Genomic DNA, 18,954 nt, shown 5'->3' with positions numbered 1-18,954 from the left:
AACACTTTTCTGCCGTCATTGGACAGGTGTGATTGAAATGTAGTAAAGGCGGAAAAGAACAAAACAGGCGCGTGTTTCATGAGATACGGAGAAAGGAGAGAAGATAGAAAGATAGAGAGATAATCTTAATGTACACGATTTTTTTAATGTATGTTGTATTCATTTATAGTTTCAGTTATGGAGGCTATGTTATGCCAAAATGAAAAATACATACATACATAAATAAATATATAAATAAATAAATACATGTAGAAATAAATAAATAAATATAGTGCTATAAGTATATGTTACTATTAATAATAAATATTAGTAGGATTGTACAGTCACTACTGTGTTTATTTTATTTGATATTATTATTATTATTATTATAATTTTTTTTTTTTTTTTACCATGTTCTTTCACCTGGGACAACTGACAGTAATATTGCATCGATTCTGACATTAAAACGCAATGAATCATAGTGAGACGAACCCTTCTTTTTAAAATAATACATGTGTTTATTTTGTAAACGTAGCTGTGATCTTTTGAAACTGTATGTTTCTGACTTGCCGTTGTCACTTTATTCATGGGGGGGGGGGGGGGGGGGGGGTACTGATTTTATAATTAAAATTGTTGCGGGGGGAGCAATGTTCATAGCATAAACTATGAAAATGGGCCTGGGAAGACCATTTTCGGGGGGTGGGGGGGTATTTTTCGCGTGATATTTGGCTTTCGTGCAATATTTGGACACACAGAGATACTCTTCCAAACTCTCCAGTCTCTGGATCTCAGGAAATCGTTTGAACGACTCCACAGTCCCGTACATGCACCGACGCAACTCGGGGAAGATGTCAAGTTTGAGGGAAGTTATGAATAAACTGTACAGCTCCGAGGCCATGGAGTGGAACGCAAACGAGAAAGACTTCGTCGTGGCTGGGATGATTATGAACAAGGGCTCAGCTGCTTTAATGATGACACAGACCCAAACACTTTGGAGAGATACACGCGCCTGTATGTTGAAGTCCTGGATTTAATAATTTGTCAGCTATCAGAGAGGTTTGCTGACATGAAAAAGCATGACTTCTTCCGGATTGTTGATCTTGGACTCTCTAAAGACTTCTTAAAAGCAAAGGGGTTCCCGTTGATAAGACAAGGATGCTGTTTCAGACAAAGGTTAAAGAATGAACTGCACGGTATATCTACGAGGATGCAGCTTTCCATAAACCACCAGGAGAGCTATTGCAATTCATCAAGGAGAACGATCTTTCACAAACCGTACCAGAAGTGTGTAAGCTACTGAAGTTAATGCCAACCATTCCAGTGACTAGCGTGTCAGCAGAACCTTAATTTTCATGCTAGATGAGAATGAAAACCTACCTGTGGAATACAATGGGGCAAAACAGACTGTCTGCACTGGCCTGCATTTCAGTGGAATCAACCTTACTTCCAGACCTCAAGAGCAAAGGCTGTTTCCATGGCAGCTTGATGCGAGGATGAAAGATCGACGAATGGAATTCTTATGAAAGTAATCGAGGTGAGGAAACTTGTTGTTGTTATTGTTCAGTTACCAACAATATTGTGATATTGACACACAGTTAAACTGCATTTCATGTTATTTCTCATTCTTTATTAATATTTGGGATTACATACACACAGGGAAAGGCACAGGAGCTGCAGTTATTGCTTCTATTTATTATATTCCTCTCTGTGGAAACAATTGCTGTAATAAATGTAAACATTTGGGGTATTCTGGGGGGATCAAACATACATGTGAGTAAAGTGCTTTATTTCAAAAGTGCTTTATTTCAAACACTTGGGTTCCCGTCATAATTTAAAGTCTGATAATGCCGTGGCGTTTTTTAGGCCTAAGTAAGCTTGTTGGTTGACAGTAGGCATAGTAGTGTCCGATTTATTATTATTATTATATGGTGTTGGTATTATTGTCTGGTTTCACGATTGCATAGGGCAGCAGTGTGGAGTAGTGGTTAGGGCTCTGGACTCTTGAGGGTCGTGTGTTCAATCCCAAGTGGGGGACACTGCTGCTGTACCCTTGAGCAAGGTATTTTACCTAGATTGCTCCAGTAAAAACCCAACTGTATAAATGGGTAATTGTATGTAAAAATAATGTGATATCTTGTAGCAATTGTAAGTCGCCCTGGATAAGGGCATCTGCTAAGAAATAAATAATAATAATAATAATATTTACTCATTAGCACTTTGCTTTGTTGCTGTATCGTATAGTAAACAAACACAAGTGTTTATGTAAATGGCAGCATTTGAATTGAACAGCATCGTTTCAAATGTGAAAACAGGAGTGAAAAAGTCGGACCCGCTGTCAATATTTTATGCCTCCCCGATTTTTGGGCCACCAGCCGCTACCGCTGCCCTGTCACAATGCTGCTGACTGAGTCTGAACCACATGTTTTTATTGTGTTGCTTCTATTGCATTTGTACTTTATTGTTTTCCAGGACCCCCTTGTAAATGAGGCCTCGGTCTCAATGGGTAAATCTCCTGGTTAAATAAACAAACAAACACAAAATAATTGGGTACCAGGAAGCAGCCGAAACTTTTCATCGATAGCGTTGTCTTTGAAAGATCTGCAACGTCAAAAATATGAGGAAAAAACCGAAATATTCTCAACAGAAGAATGTAGGTGCTTATTCCATTGAGTTTATTGTCTCTTCTCTCTCTTATAGCAGATTGCTCTGCACAAGACCATGTTGCTGTCTCTGGCTCAGCTGGGGGGAGAGCAGTGCTGCCCTGTTCTTACACCCCCACCCGTGGGCAGGATGTAGCAGTCACATGGTATGCATATCCAGATAAGAGTTCAGTTCTATTAATCTACTCAGAGCCCCCCTCAGCACCCATCCCTGCGCAGTGGAGCGGCCGAGTGAAACTGTCTGATGAAGTCTCCTCTGGAAACGCCTCTCTGCTAATCTCTGAGCTCACACTGGAGGACACTCGGGATTACACGTGTACAGTGAGGATCAATGGGAAATATGTCACTTACAGGAATGTTAAACTGACAGTTCAAGGTAAATATAATAAACATGTTTTGGTTGGTGCGTACTTGTGTTAAAATTAAGAATATGTGTTGAACTGCTGAAACCACTCAAGGTCCTGTGTGTGACTACATGAACACCCTGCCTTGTTTTCAGCACACACAGACAATGGGGTTTGTTTAAGGGTCATTTTCCTGCTGCTCAGTTAAGTTGCAGCTCTCTCGCTTTGTTTTTTTCTTGCTGAACAAAATGTTCTTCTGCTCCACTGGCATTTGGACCTCTGCTAGGCAGACTGCAGCTGCAGCCCTTACTGACAACTTACTGACTGCTTGGGTTTAGATTTTAGATTTCTTTTGATTTGGTTGTTTTGTGTAATGTATTCACTGTGGATTAACACACAGGGGTTTCTGGTAGAATCATAACACACAACATAATTTCAAATAACATCCACACATTCATAACAAAAGCAAACTAGAATACAGAACCTGAGAAGGGCTGCCAACACCAAACCCTTGTGTTTACTATTGAAGCTGTATGTTCAAAGTCCCTTCATTATCTCATATTGTAAAGTTCACGGATCTTCTCAGTCAATCAATTTCTAAGCACAGCGAGTTCAGTCATTATCCCAGATGTAAATTAAGCTAATGGGACTTTTAAAAGCTAATCCTCTAAAGCGACTGGGGCTTTAGAATCCTGAAACTCGCTTTTAAACAGCGACATACATTTAAAACATCTTAAAACACATTTAAATACACACAATGTCTAGAACAGCATTAGTACCCTTTGCAGCGGCCATTACCTGTAGATAACTGACTTTGGGTCTGATTCACAGAATGTTTTTGTTGGCGTTGGTACCATTTCTGTCTTAATATCAGTGCTGATACCCTTCAGCAAATGATGTAACCTACACAGCTCAGTGTGTGTGCTTCAATTGGTGACGCAGTAATAATGTGGTGTAGTTTTCAAGACGCTTCTCATTGTTTTAGTGTCCTGTCTGTAAGAGGTAATAGTCCCACTATCATGGTATAAATGGTGGTATTAACGCTAAGTAATTATTCATGAGAGCTGATCAAACGACACAGAAAAAACACCATTAGGACGATGGTGAATTACAGCGGAAGCAAGGAGTAAAGTTCGAGGAGTGATAATAACACACCTCCAGTCTTCACTCCAGGTTTACCACTGGGACGTGAATTGGGCCCTTTGTCTTTGGCCGTGGTCAATTGTGTAGAAGGTACTGGGTGCTGTGTCAGATATTAAGGTATAATTTGTATGCAAATTCAATTGTGCTTACAGAACCTCCAAAGAGAGATTCAACTACTTCAGGAACAACAACGACCACAACCCCGACAACTAGACCATCAGCAACCCCGACAACTAGACCATCAGCAACCCCGACAACTAGACCATCAACAACCCTGACAACTAGACCATCAGCAACTCCGACAACTAGACCATCAGCAACCCCGACAACTAGACCATCAACAACCTCGACAACTAGACCATCAGCAACTCCCGCTATCCTCTCTGCAGTAGCCGTCTCTGCTGTCATCGGCATCATAGGTGCTGCAGTCTTTGCCATTTTAAAGTACAAAAGGAGAGCAGGTAACAGATTAACCTTTTCATTTGATTTACTACAACCTACAATGGGAGCTGTTTAAACCCTGCCCTGGATCTCTGTCAGCTCCGGTCTAACTGGACTCTATTGAGACAACACCTCCTCCACCCTGCTTGTAAAGGCACAGTCTCACCTGTAGGGGGCAGTTTAAAGCAGTTCAAACCCTGCCCTTGGTTTCTTGGCCCTTGTCTAACTGGACTCTATTTCCACAAAACCTCCCCCTGCTTGTAAAGATTATTGACTCTTGTTTTGTTTTCCTTTCCATTTTCAGCGAATGCTAATGGAAATAACCAGAATGCTGGAGATCAGAATGCGGTAGGTAGATGACACACTTTCATGGACAGTCTTCCTGTTTACTGAAGGGAGTAGGACTTGCTATAGAATGCAATGGCTTTGAGATGTTTGCCATGTAAATAGCACAGAAAAACATGAGAACGTTTGGGAATGTTAAACCACAGGGACCCTTCTAGAATGTACTGTGGTGTAACAGGGTCTGTGTACAGCACAGTGTAGTAAAACACTGTGAAAGCATGGGACAGTAAAATACAAGCAAGCATAGTAAATGACAGGAATAACATGGCTCTGGAAATGCATGTGGAAAGCACAGGAAGCTGTGATTGTACCAGGGGGCACTCTCTTAACTTGCTGGAATACAGTCTTAAAGATGGGAAGCTTTAGAGGAGGGGTTACAATATTTCTGAACAGTTTTTTGGTACAGAGATTTCTGTTTCTGATGTATGTATTGAAACTGTACTGAGGAAACCTGTTTGTGCAGGTTGTGTCTTTGAATGTAATACAAATATGAGAAAATAATGGGATATGCAAACCAACATATTGCTTTATCATGTTATTTTATGAAAGGCAAATATTAAAGAAAAGCTTTTTATTAGCTTGGAATTACTGTTTGGTGAAATAAAAACAAATCATTTTAATTGAACACGGGCATTTCACAGTGTTAGTTAACTAAATAAAAGAAAGTGAAGCTGTTCAACTGTTAACTGGAAATGTGAGACCGAGCCCCTCCTGGTGGACAGTACTTGTACTACAACATTAATATCAGCAATACAGGTGACATAATAATTTAAAGGCAAAATAATGGATTGGCCATGGAAACCAGTCCCCCTTGTGGCTGGTCAATAGTAGTGCGCATCTCTCGTTTCAAGCTGTATTGAACAGGCTGTATGATGCTGTCTTATTAATGTGCTCTCTTATTAATGAGCTTGATGGGATCTTATTAATTTGGTGTCTTATCAATCTGTCTTCCTCACAGAGCTCAGACTTGGTTTCCTACACTGTAATCGATCACACAAGACAGCCGGGAGGAGCCCCAGTCCGGTCAGGGGTCAGTGCTGTGGACAATACGGAGTACGCCACTGTCCAGATCCACTGATAGGACACTTCTCACCCAGCCACCAGGGATACAAGAGAGCTTCAAAAACAAGATGAACCAAGGACTTGACTAACATTGATTTACTGCAGCGCTTCAATGAATCATACCAACTCTGATGAGAACAATAAACACAGCTAGCCACTAACAAGCAACTACCTGACATTCTTAATTCAATCTTAACCGTTTCACTGCCACTGCTAATAGTCCACACCAGTCCCAAGCTGAGCTCCTGCAGGTAGTGTGATCCCAGCCTCAAAGAGAAGCCAGTCCTCCTCATTGCAGTGTTCATCCACATTGTTAACGAGAGCCTTTACAGCAGGAGATCGCTCACCAGCAGAGATGCGTCATGAAAGAGGCCCCAAGGGGCTCTTGCTTCATGACTGCAAGCCCTTGAATGTATGCGCGTGTAGGGAGGGGGAGGGGGAGGGGGAGGGGGGGTTAGGTAAGCAGTTGAATTCAGGTCCCGCGCCTCACTTCCTTTTGCAACTGCTCTGAGACAGGCTGCTGTGTGTAAAACTTGACCGCTCTGCTGGATTGGGGAGTAAAGCAATACTTCCAGATTCAAACTTATTTGATTAAATTGTATAGGCCTGTGTTAATTTATTTCACTTTGAACAAACGCTTGCTAAGGTTTGCTAACTGCCTTCTCTCATCCTTGTGGCAGCTGTGATGTACCTTTAATGCTTATCTCATCAGACCATGTGGAATAGTAATAAACATAGCCATCGCTGCTTTGAACTAGGGTTACGTTACTGTTTTTCTTCAAAGAAAAAGTACGGGGGGGGGGGGGGGGGGGGGGGGGGGGGTTCATGCCAAAGGAGGCTGAATGGCTGAGCAAGCTGTGAGAATGTCTTTTGTTTAAAAACAAGCACTACGTTAACCCAGGTTTTGATGAAAGTTTAAGTCTGTTTTTGCTCAGTTACGATTTCAATGGAAATTAAATGTAGCCTTTCCCATTTATAGTACTGTTTTAAAGACTTTAGAACTATAACAATATGAGTATTGCATTACTGTGGTGTATCCTTGTATTATTCACCAGATTGAGGCTGTAGATAGCAGGTGCACACATTTATTAAAACCATTGAAAGCTCATTTTCAGAGTTACAGACATTTCAGACTTCCGGACAGCCTCCATTCCCAAGGTGTTTGTAACTCTGAGGTTCTGCTGTCATTTCTGTGTTTGTTCTGTCTGTGATCTTCCTCTTCATGATTAAAAGAGGGGGTGGGGGTTAGGAAGCTGTCAGGTCCTTTAGCAGCTTCAAATTGGCACCACACATTACCTCACGGTCCATTTGCTCACATGTCTGAGTAATGACCTTTATATAGTATAGAATAGCAAAAGTTGTAGGACAGTAATGAGCAAGCATATCCCTGCCAGTGAAGCAGGGAGTGGGAGCACTGGTCCCTTCCCAGTACGCATTTCAGATGTGTTTATTTATCCAGGATAGAACCCCGGAGATATACAGGACCAGCCCAAATGATGGCAGCAAATGATTTGCAGCACGCTGGGGCTGGTGGTCGTATTGCCCACTTTTCCTCACTCAGACCCTTTACTTACTAAATATCTTGGTACCCTAAATGTTTTAATGAGCACGACATCTCACAAGTAGAACGGTCCCCCGAAATGTTCTCCTTTTTCTAGGAAAGCAGTACAGCTGGGGACGGGGAGTTTGTTGCGGGATAAATTCACTCAGATTACTTGCTCCCTAAATATTATGGTATCCCTGAGTAGCTAGTTGTTTTTAGTGTTTCAATTGGAACACACTTCAGCATCATCACTCACGGCCAGAGAAAGGCGTCCTCATTTGTCAGCGCTAGAAATGTGTATTCTTTATGTACAACACTGTCTCTTACACAATTTTAAAGTTTATTTTGTTGACTTTCATTTGACCTGGAGAACGTATATGTAGTATAAACCAGTCAGAAGATGTACATAATAAAGTGAAAACAGTACAACTAGGCAGAATTAACCCGCGTATAAAGAGTTAAAAATGTAATTCCAATTATTATTCCTTTTCTTAAGGGAGATTCAGCCAAGCAGCAATACCAACATACAAGTTATCTTCTGCATTAACAGCAATATAATTATGTACACAACATAATACTAACCAAGACAACTGAGATATGTAAATATACGTTTAAAATTCAAATTATTTAAAGTGAATATAAATATTAAGATGTCCCTGTAATAATTAAAATAAATGAGTTGAAAAAAGCTGTTTCACGAGAACAAATGAGCTTGTAGCAATTCCCATGCTACATAATGTGGGTGTAAGTCTCACCCACCTGTCCCTTTAATTAGGGTCAGTAGCCTGGCCAGGTCAAAACTTCATTTCCCATAGTTCCTTGCAACCACCCTCTATTCATCCTCTCTCCCCATTGGCTCATTCAGATTTCCACCCCTCCAATCTCAGAGCTCCTTAGTAGCCAGCACTTGTATTAAAGCTGGCTAATCAGGCCTGAGGGAGGCTCCCTTTCTCAGCGGAATCCATTTAACTACAGCATTTTCTCTACTTAAATTTCAGTGAATCCATTACCATCCTTAGATAATTCCAGTGCATCCGTTTATTTTCTTTTGTCACTGCGCTTTGTCTAAACTGCTCTTTTTGTTTTCACTGTTACTTGTTTAAGTTTAGCTGTTTTTCTAGGTCTGTTTAGTGTTTGTTGTTTTATGTGTGACAGCCTCCATTTTTTCCTGATCCTCCTGATTTTTTCCAAACAACTGTTCACCATTCAACTCAACACTACTGGACAGTCTCAACAATTTCAACGTACTCAATGTTTTCAACTTTCTACAATCACCATCATTTCGGGACACTTTGCTGGACTGCCTTATTTGTGGGTGAGATCATTTCTTTTTCGTTTGGATTGTTTCTACTTTAATTTGATACTTTGTGTCCTGTATTTTTTTGTTATTTTGTTACTTTGTATGGATTTCAATTACCCTGCTTTACTGGACTTGTTGGGCCTACCTGTCATTCTCCCACCATTGCCATAGAGACTGTTAAATGTAATTGTTTCCACAAGACACTGTTTTCATCTGTATCTATTTATTTATCCTTGGTCTTTATCTGTGTGTGTTGTGTTTGTGAGTGTGGGTTTATTGGAGACCCTCCGGACACCATTCATTTCTACTTTGTGATCTGTTTAGCCTTCTGTTTGTCCCTATATCTGTACCATCTTATTTCTTACCTGTTACCTGCAATTATTTGAATTCCTTACTTATCATTATTCATTTCATTCATTTGTTCATTTTTTCATTTGTTGACATTATTGTTCACAATAATAAACTGATTGTTCGTGAAATTGACACCTCTGACGTCCCTGCTTTTGCTGTCTGTCACTCTTGCTGACTTATTTAGCTATAGGAATAGGGCCAGTAGTTTCTCCTTAGGGAGGACAGTGCAACTGCTTCTCAGTTGTGCAGAGTGATCGTTACAGAATTGGTGGCCCGTACGGGGACCCTTTGTGTCATTAAATTCAAATCTAAATTCATCAGTTTAAATTGTTGGGAACTTAATGTCAGAAATGGAAAATCAGACCTTGACTTCGCTAAACTTCTTTGAGATTGGAGATAGACCCCATGTGACTATCGGAGAGCCTATCATAGAGAGAACCACTCGCATTAGTGACCTGTACATTACCCAGGAAGGGGCAGATCTTTCTGGAGGCGATGATGATGAAGGGAACCTTACTGACAGTGTTGTGATAGGGCAATTGACTGAGTACTGTTCCCATCTCACTGACCGTGTTGAGCAACTGGAAACACAGCTGTCTGAGTTACAGGAGAGCAGCATTAATCGTGAACAGGTCCTGCGAGGTTACATCGAAGGACGCTTCACAGATATGGAGAATCGAAGGCAAGAGGCCCTTGACGAAATGGATCTGGAAGTGGTGAAGTGCCTGAAACGCCGCGATGTGCTGTGGGGAGAAGAGCTGAAGAAACTCTTCAAAAAGACCAGCACCCCTCGTCTACCACTTTCTTTGCCGTCTTTCTCCTCTAGAAAGCAGTCTGCACCACAACAATTCTCCTTTGACGGTGGGTCTGCTGATTACCATGGCTCCAGAACTGAAGGAAGTCTTTCCCAAGCAAAGCTGCCCATTAAAATCAACTTCCCAGAGTTTGGCAGGGAGGCCAGCAGCGATGCCATTGACTTCCTGGACAAATGTGATGAATTCCTAGCGCTACGACCCATGACACCAAATCAGATCCTGGCAACCATGTCCAGTGTGCTGAAAGGCTCAGCAAAGAGCTGGTGGGTTGCAGAGCGCAAGGGAATCCACTCCTGGGAACAGTTCAAGACTGTCTTCCGTCAAGCCTTTCTGCCGTCTGACTTCCAGACCGAAGTGGAAGACCGACTTCGCTCCAGATTCCAACTTCCTGACGAGCGAATCCTTGACTTCGCCTATGACTACCGTGCCCTATGTCTGCGCTGGAAGCCAGACTTGGAGGAGACTGAGTTGGTTTGTCGCATTCTAAACAGCTGTAATCCCAAACTGGCAAGCTGTCTTAGGGGAACAGTGAAGACAGTGGCAGAACTGGTGCGCATCGGGACCCAGGTGGAGAGAGACAACGCTGCTCAGCGGGAATACTGGGTCAAGGCAAAATCCAGCAAAGCTGTTCAGGACAATAGGAGCCATAAAGGAGCTATGAAGAAACCGGCAGAGGTCAGCATGGTTAGAAGCCAGGAGAAGAAAAATGTAGTTCCTGCTGCAAGCCTGACTCTGCTGATCGTGGATGTGGGCGTTCGAGGGCTCCAAGGGCCTGCAGTCCTGGACACTGGGAGCACCTTCACTCTGATGAGAGAGAGTCTCTGGAGGAAGATAGCTCATTCAGGGGAAGAGCTGGAGTCTGCACAGGACCAGTATTTCATGCTGGCGGATGGACAGTCACACCAGGCCAAAGGTCAAGTTCGCCTCACTTACCTTCTCCACGGAGAGATCTGGTTTCTAGGCACATATGTCCTACAGGATCATCACCTGACGTTTCCCCTTGTTCTAGGCTTGGATTTCTTGGAGAAAACTCATACCCAGATTGACATTGTCAATAGGCAGTATGGTGTCAAACATCAGAAGGATTTCTCCTACCATCCTTTTTTGCCACGGTATGAGGGGGAAGCTTCCTGGGACAGGTCCTTATCGAGTGTCAGCCTCTACTTCCATACATCTTGCCAGCCACCTACCACCTCTGATCCAAAGCCATGCCAACCGGCGAAGGTGACCATGACCATCACTTCAGCTGAACCATCTCCTGTCGAGCAACAACTCCAGAACCTCCAGCAAAAGTGGTCTTCAGTGTGCACTGATAAGTTGGGAATGACAACAGTCACCCGTCACTCCATCTCCACTGAGGACGAAGTCCCTGTTCGGGGTCGACTGTATAGAGCGTCTCCACTGAAGAAGGCTTTAATCAAGGAACACGTCCAAGACATGCTGCTGGACGGAGTTATAGAACCATCTAACTCCCCATGGTCCTCTCCAGTGGTGCTCACAGAGAAGAAAGATGGTGGTTACAGGTTCTGTGTGGACTACAGAAAGCTGAATGCAAAGACTGTCTTTGATGCATATCCCATGCCCCTCATTCATGACATCCTGGAGTCCCTGAGTGGTGCTGCGGTATTCAGTTCCCTTGATCTACGCTCGGGTTACTGGCAAGTGGCGATGGACTCAGCAAGTAGAGCGAAGACTGCGTTTACCACACCCTTTGGTTTTTATCAATTTAATGTAATGCCATTTGGGTTAAAAAATGCTGCAGCCACTTTTCAACGGCTGATGGAGAGAGTGTTAGGAGACCTCCGAGGGAAGATCTGTTTCGTCTACATAGATGACATCATTGTCTATTCACCAAACTCCGCACAGCATCTTCAAGACCTCGAAGCTGTCTTCCACAAACTTCATCTGGCCCGTCTTACTCTCAATCTCAAAAAATGCCACTTCTTTAAACACACTCTCCATTTCCTTGGTCATGTGGTTTCAGGTGAGGGTGTAGCTGCTGATCCCCACAAGCTCCAAGCCATCCAGGAATATCCCATTCCTACCAACTTGAAGGAGGTTCAACGGTTCCTAGGTTTGGCAGGGTGGTACCACAAGTACATCCCCAGGTTTGCGGATATTGCTGCCCCACTTAACAACTTGAAAAAGAAAGATGTCCCCTGGAAATGGACAGGAGAGTGCCAGAAGAGTTTCAAACTCCTCCAAGAAGCTTTGATCAGTCCTCCAGTCCTCGCTCACCCGGACATCTACAAGACGTTCCGAGTCTTTACTGATGCCAGCGATGAAGGACTTGGAGCGGTTCTGACTCAGCTAGAAGGAGATGATGAGAAGGTAATAGCCTACGCCTCCAAATTACTGAACTCTGCCGAAAAAAACTACTCCACATCTGAAAAGGAGTGTCTCGCTGTCGTGTGGGCAGTAGAAAAATGGCGGCATTATCTGGAGGGGATGGAGTTTGAGGTTGTCACTGACCACGCTGCACTCTCCTGGGCATTCAATAACCCAAAAACCTCTTCCAGACTGACCCGCTGGACTCTTCGCCTACAACAATTCACTTTTACCGTTATTTACAGGAAAGGTAGTCTGAATCTTGTACCTGATGCACTCTCTAGAGCTCCACTTGTACCACCTTCAACTCCTTCTGCATCAGTGTGTGCTAGCAATGCCCCTGCGAGTAGCATGGATCTTCCCACCACCATGGACCAGATTGCGGCCGCTCAGTCCAAAGACCCAGCTATCTCTGACATCATCAATGACATTGCTTCCAATACTGCCAATGATAACCGCATCTCCTTCATCCAACAGCAGGGACTTGTGTATCGCCGGGTGCCCATTCCTAAACAAGGATTCCGATACCAGCTGGTTATTCCGGAACAGCTGACGGATTCCTTCCTCCACTACTACCATGACAACCCTTTGGGAGGTCACCTGGGCAGGATGAAGACCCTGTTGCGCATGCTGGAGGTTGCATGGTGGCCCTCCATCCGTAAAGATACATGGCACCACATAAAGGAGTGTCAAACCTGCCAGAAGTACAAACCGTCCAACACCAAACCTGCAGGTCAACTCCAGTCCACTACTGTGAAGGAGCCCGGAGAGATGCTGGGTCTGGACCTAATGGGACCTTTCCCAAGAAGTAAAAAAGGTAACGCTTACATCCTGGTCATTGTTGATTACTTCACAAAGTGGGTTGAGCTGTTTCCATTGCGGGACGGTAAGACCACCAAAATTGTGAACATTTTGACGCAGGAAATATTCACTCGATGGGGAACACCGCAACACATTCTTTCAGACCGTGGACCTCAGTTCACGAGCCAGCTACTCGCAGAGGTGTGCAAGACCTGGGGAGTAGTACAAAAACTCACCACCAGCTACCACCCACAGACCAACCTGACAGAACGCGTGAACCGCACCTTAAAGACCATGGTTGCATCTTTCGTCGGGAAAAACCATCAGCTGTGGGATCAGTGGCTACCCGAGTTTCGTTTCGCCCTCAACACCGCCAAACATGAAACCACTGGCTTCTCTCCTGCAGTACTAGCGCTCGGAAGGACCATCAGAGGCCCATTGGACCGATTAATCGCTGTTGCTCCTGCTCCATCCACCGATCCCTACCAACTGCTAGATCGCCAGCAGCAGATTGCTGAAGAGGTGAGGGATCACGTTGCCAAAGCTCAGAAACGGCAAGCTCGGAATTACAATGCCCGGAGAGCACACTGTCAGTATGAAGAAGGTGAGTTAGTCTGGATAAGATCTCACCCCTTATCTGATGCCTCCGGAAAGTTTTCCGCAAAAATTGCCCCTAAATGGTTTGGGCCAGCTCTTGTAACCAAGAGACTTGGACCCAACAACTACAAAGTCAAGTGGGGGGAGCCAGATTATTTCAAAGAGGATACTGTCAATATTGTTAATTTAAAACGCTACTATTGCGTTCGTCCCTTGCACCTCCAGTGTGGGGGGGGGGAATATGTAGCAATTCCCATGCTACATAATGTGGGTGTAAGTCTCACCCACCTGTCCCTTTAATTAGGGTCAGTAGCCTGGCCAGGTCAAAACTTCATTTCCCATAGTTCCTTGCAACCACCCTCTATTCATCCTCTCTCCCCATTGGCTCATTCAGATTTCCACCCCTCCAATCTCAGAGCTCCTTAGTAGCCAGCACTTGTATTAAAGCTGGCTAATCAGGCCTGAGGGAGGCTCCCTTTCTCAGCGGAATCCATTTAACTACAGCATTTTCTCTACTTAAATTTCAGTGAATCCATTACCATCCTTAGATAATTCCAGTGCATCCGTTTATTTTCTTTTGTCACTGCGCTTTGTCTAAACTGCTCTTTTTGTTTTCACTGTTACTTGTTTAAGTTTAGCTGTTTTTCTAGGTCTGTTTAGTGTTTGTTGTTTTATGTGTGACAGCCTCCATTTTTTCCTGATCCTCCTGATTTTTTCCAAACAACTGTTCACCATTCAACTCAACACTACTGGACAGTCTCAACAATTTCAACGTACTCAATGTTTTCAACTTTCTACAATCACCATCATTTCGGGACACTTTGCTGGACTGCCTTATTTGTGGGTGAGATCATTTCTTTTTCGTTTGGATTGTTTCTACTTTAATTTGATACTTTGTGTCCTGTATTTTTTTGTTATTTTGTTACTTTGTATGGATTTCAATTACCCTGCTTTACTGGACTTGTTGGGCCTACCTGTCATTCTCCCACCATTGCCATAGAGACTGTTAAATGTAATTGTTTCCACAAGACACTGTTTTCATCTGTATCTATTTATTTATCCTTGGTCTTTATCTGTGTGTGTTGTGTTTGTGAGTGTGGGTTTATTGGAGACCCTCCGGACACCATTCATTTCTACTTTGTGATCTGTTTAGCCTTCTGTTTGTCCCTATATCTGTACCATCTTATTTCTTACCTGTTACCTGCAATTATTTGAATTCCTTACTTATCATTATTCATTTCATTCATTTGTTCATTTTTTCATTTGTTGACATTATTGTTCACAATAATAAACTGATTGTTCGTGAAATTGACACCTCTGACGTCCCTGCTTTTGCTGTCTGTCACTCTTGCTGACTTATTTAGCTATAGGAATAGGGCCAGTAGTTTCTCCTTAGGGAGGACAGTGCAACTGCTTCTCAGTTGTGCAGAGTGATCGTTACAAGCTATCTAGAAATACAGACAACTAGCTTGTTAGCAAGCTATCCCTCAAGGTCTCATCTATACGGAGTAACATAGCTTGCTATTCGTTTGTTTGTATTGACAATAGCAAGTTAAGAGAACGCAATAAATTCGTCTCGAACATTGATTTATTGATCTATCGGGGACACATACAAGAATCACATGAGTGTAATTTATATGACACAAGAAGCATTATAATATTGTTGTGTTATATGGTTGCCAATTACATTTGTAGACAAACTCCGTCTGCTCTGGCTCCATTTTTGCGCTCTGTCTTTAAGACGCAATGTTTGATGAGATTAGCTCATTGGTGGGTTATAAAAAGAAAATCTCTTCTGCAGAAGTGTATAGTGCTTGCACACTTCGGGAACGCCCACTTGAAGGCCCCTTCAAAGGGAGCATTCTATGTTCACTATGGATTGGAACACCCCTTAACATGACGGCCGTCCACTTCCGCCCTTCGATCTTCACTTCGTAGGGCGCATTTTCATGAATTAGAACACAACCAGGGAGTCCTGGAGTTACTTCCTCTGTGCAGTATCATTATCAACTAGAAAAACAAAAGGCAGAAACAAACTCCCCTACTCACCAAACACTGCCACCTACTGTGCAATCTGTCAAACTGCATAACCAGCCATTTAATTTAGAAAACTGTACATTCTCTGGTACAGTCAACTTCATGAATTACACAAAATAATGTATATAATTTAATTTGAGGCAAATACTGAAAATATTCTGATAATTTATTGAATTTATTTGAACTTTTAAATATTTTGTTTATCTGTTAAATTCATTGGAACTGTTACATTTATTGGTACTGTAATGAACCTGCTCGTTCACTGCTACTGGATTAAATATGCAATAGCGTGCCGCTGCCACAACCTTTGTTTAACCGGAGGGTCCGGTAGTTAGGTGTATTTATAGAATAAGGGAGAGCGTATGAAGTCACGCCACAAAGACACCAAGAACAGCAACTCAGGGAAAACAATTTATTAGTATAGTTAATTAAAACAGAGCAGTTAGCGATCTTAGACCATACCAATAAATTAGACCAATTGAGCTAGATTAATTATACTATTAATTATACAAGGATTGCAGTGAGCGTGTCTGTCCCCTGTAGATCCACACAGTGATTAAATACAGTGTAACAGTCTGGAATTTAAATGTGGTTAAGATCAATAAAACACCAAGATTTACAAAGTAGAAATACAGCAATCGTATAACAATTTAAAAGAGTCCTCCCCTGGTTTCTCAAAGTCAGTCCCCTTACAGACTAGTCATCCCAATGCTCACACAGAGCACTCTATCCCGGTCAGACGCCCCGTCTTGAGCGCTAGTCCCCTTTTTAAAGTTCAGGCAATCAAATCATGATCACCGGCACCTGCCGACCGACTGCTTTACCTTAACAAAACTCAGGTGTGCGTTAATAGTTCTAATGGGCAACCAGCGAGGTCCATTACAGTACTATTTTTCCTAGCGTAGTAATATATTTAGGAAAAAATAAACCTATATTCATTTTTAAATAAAAATGTGTCTATATCTTTATTTCTAAAAGCTAGTAACCCATTTTATAAGGGTAATAAGACATTCCAGGGTGCTGGTTGTGCTGGAATAACCGCATTTCCAGGGTCTTAAGGCACTCTGCCTACAGCCTTGTGTCTTACTATGCTCCTGGGCATGGGGTTATTCCAGTACAACCAGCAACATGCTTGCTTGTTGCTGACATAAACATTTCCTGTTGCAAAATGAACTTGGGATGAAAGTTCAGGAACTCTGTGTAACACATCGGTGGCCCCTTCACTTTAGTTCATCACAGTTCCTGGTGTCCAGAGCAGTCCAGGGTTGGCCACATGGCAGATAGTAATGAGTTTGAAAATGAGTTTGAAAGTGTTTGAAAAACTTGAAATCCCAGAAGCTGCACAGATTGGCTCCCCCTCCCAGTATCCTAGCACTGCGTTTCCATGACTGGCGGGTTTTAATGTTGACTGCATTCCCTTTCATGACCTCTTCAAGTACAATAACACAGAACAAGAAGAGCAGCATTGAAGTATCTGCATAGAGTGAGCAATATAGCTTCTATACAAATAGCTTTGAAAAAAATACACTTCAAAACTGAATTCAACTTTCATATAGGACACTATGAAAGCTAAGGAATGATGGAAATATATATTAGGTAAGATTGGTTTGAATTATTTAATTAGTTCTATGACCTCCAGATGTTTATACCTTTGTTTTGTATGAGGAATAATATTTTGTTTGGGTGATTTGTTTACTCACCTGCCTTTTGCAAATAAAAAATATGGTTGAAAAGGTTTAATATGTAGTAGAGGAAATGTATTTTGTATGAGAATTGCTTACAGTTAGCAAAGGGATCTTTGAACCATTGGACCTTCTGAAACCGCCCTATAAGAATGAACAAAGACAACAGAAAACATGGATCAGGCATCTGTAATATGAACATAGCGGACTTACATAGGATGTGGGGCATCAGTTCAATACAATGATTCAGAAGATTGATTCATTTCATTCAGTAATCTTATCTGGATTACCTGGGTTTTATTTCTGTAGTCCCTTGTGTGTTTGACCACTGTTAAGACATGTTTGTAACTGATTGATAATCATTAATAAATATTTGAATGTTCTAATTATAATCCCCATTCGTGTCCTCCACCAGCGTGTAAATCAAGTTTTTGTCACCATGAAGTACGGAATTATAAATATCATTGTCTACTGTTTTTAGAAAACTTAATAAAATAACATGCATTTATTTCAGTTCTCAGCCCGGCAAAGACAATTAACAATCACAAACAAAAAGAACAACAATTAAAAGCATAGTTTATGACTGACAGACCTTCTGGTTTAAACAAGTTATAAGTATTTAACTCTGAGTGTTGGCGCCACTGTGTTACGACCTGAATAATATGGCATAAAGCACACATCAAGCCATGCAGTTGCGTATCTGCAATTATTTTACTGAGTTCAGAAATGCAACTTCGAAGGATCCAAAACTCAAACAAAAACGTTCAACATACAGAATATGTTCTTTACCAACATTACAAAATCAAAAAGGTTGCATTGTTACCAGAATTAGTGTTATAGCCACGAGGTGTGCATTATCACTACACGAGGTGTGCATTATCACTGCACGAGGTGTGCATTATCAATGCACGAGGTGTGCATTATCACTGCACGAGGTGCGCATTATCACTGCACGAGGTGCGCATTATCACTGCACGAGGTGCGCATTATCACTGCACGAGGTGCGCATTATCACTGCACGAGGTGAGCATTATCACTGCACGAGGTGCGCATTATCACTGCACGAGGTGCGCATTATCACTGCACGAGGTGCGCATTATCACTGCACGAGGTGCGCATTATCACTGCACGAGGTGCGCATTATCACTGCACGAGGTGCGCATTACCACTGCACGAGGTGCGCATTACCACTGCACGAGGTGCGCATTACCACTGCACGAGGTGCGCATTACCACTGCACGAGGTGTGCATTACCACTGCACGAGGTGTGCATTATCACTGCACGAGGTGTGCATATCACTGCACGAGGTGTGCATTATCACTGCACGAGGTGTGCATTACCACTGCACGAGGTGCGCATTTTCACTGCACGAGGTGTGCATTACCACTGCACGAGGTGCGCATTACCACTGCACGAGGTGTGCATTATCACTGCAGGAGGTGCGCATTACCACTGCACGAGGTGCGCATTATCACTGCACGAGGTGTGCATTATCACTGCACGAGGTGCGCATTACCACTGCACG

General features: G+C 42.7%; 1 protein-coding gene across 1 annotated transcript; it reads left to right on the top strand.

Annotated features, from left to right (window-relative positions):
- The first annotated feature begins 803 nt into the window (after positions 1-803).
- On the top strand, positions 804-6,401 carry LOC131706574 (alpha-amylase-like). The gene is made up of 5 exons (XM_059007918.1): positions 804-990; positions 2,677-3,015; positions 4,279-4,587; positions 4,872-4,915; positions 5,871-6,401. Exons 1-5 carry the CDS (start codon positions 804-806, stop codon positions 5,988-5,990), a joined length of 999 nt encoding a protein of 332 aa, XP_058863901.1. The 3' UTR covers positions 5,991-6,401.
- Positions 6,402-18,954: the final 12,553 nt, after the last annotated feature.

The sequence above is a fragment of the Acipenser ruthenus genome, chromosome 36, assembly GCF_902713425.1.
Source record: "Acipenser ruthenus chromosome 36, fAciRut3.2 maternal haplotype, whole genome shotgun sequence".
In the NCBI taxonomy this organism is placed as follows: Eukaryota; Metazoa; Chordata; class Actinopteri; order Acipenseriformes; family Acipenseridae; genus Acipenser; species Acipenser ruthenus.
Note: the sequence above shows the minus strand (reverse complement) of the source record. Positions and strands in the feature narration are given on the sequence as shown.

Bases quoted from the DNA above. Each gene is read 5' to 3' on its own strand.
- LOC131706574 (XM_059007918.1), top strand. From the start codon at position 804: ATGCACCGACGCAACTCGGGGAAGATGTCAAGTTTGAGGGAAGTTATG. The intron at 991-2,676 runs GTATGTTGAAGT...TCTCTCTTATAG, and splicing joins TTGGAGAGATACACGCGCCT to CAGATTGCTCTGCACAAGAC. The intron at 3,016-4,278 runs GTAAATATAATA...TTGTGCTTACAG, and splicing joins TGTTAAACTGACAGTTCAAG to AACCTCCAAAGAGAGATTCA.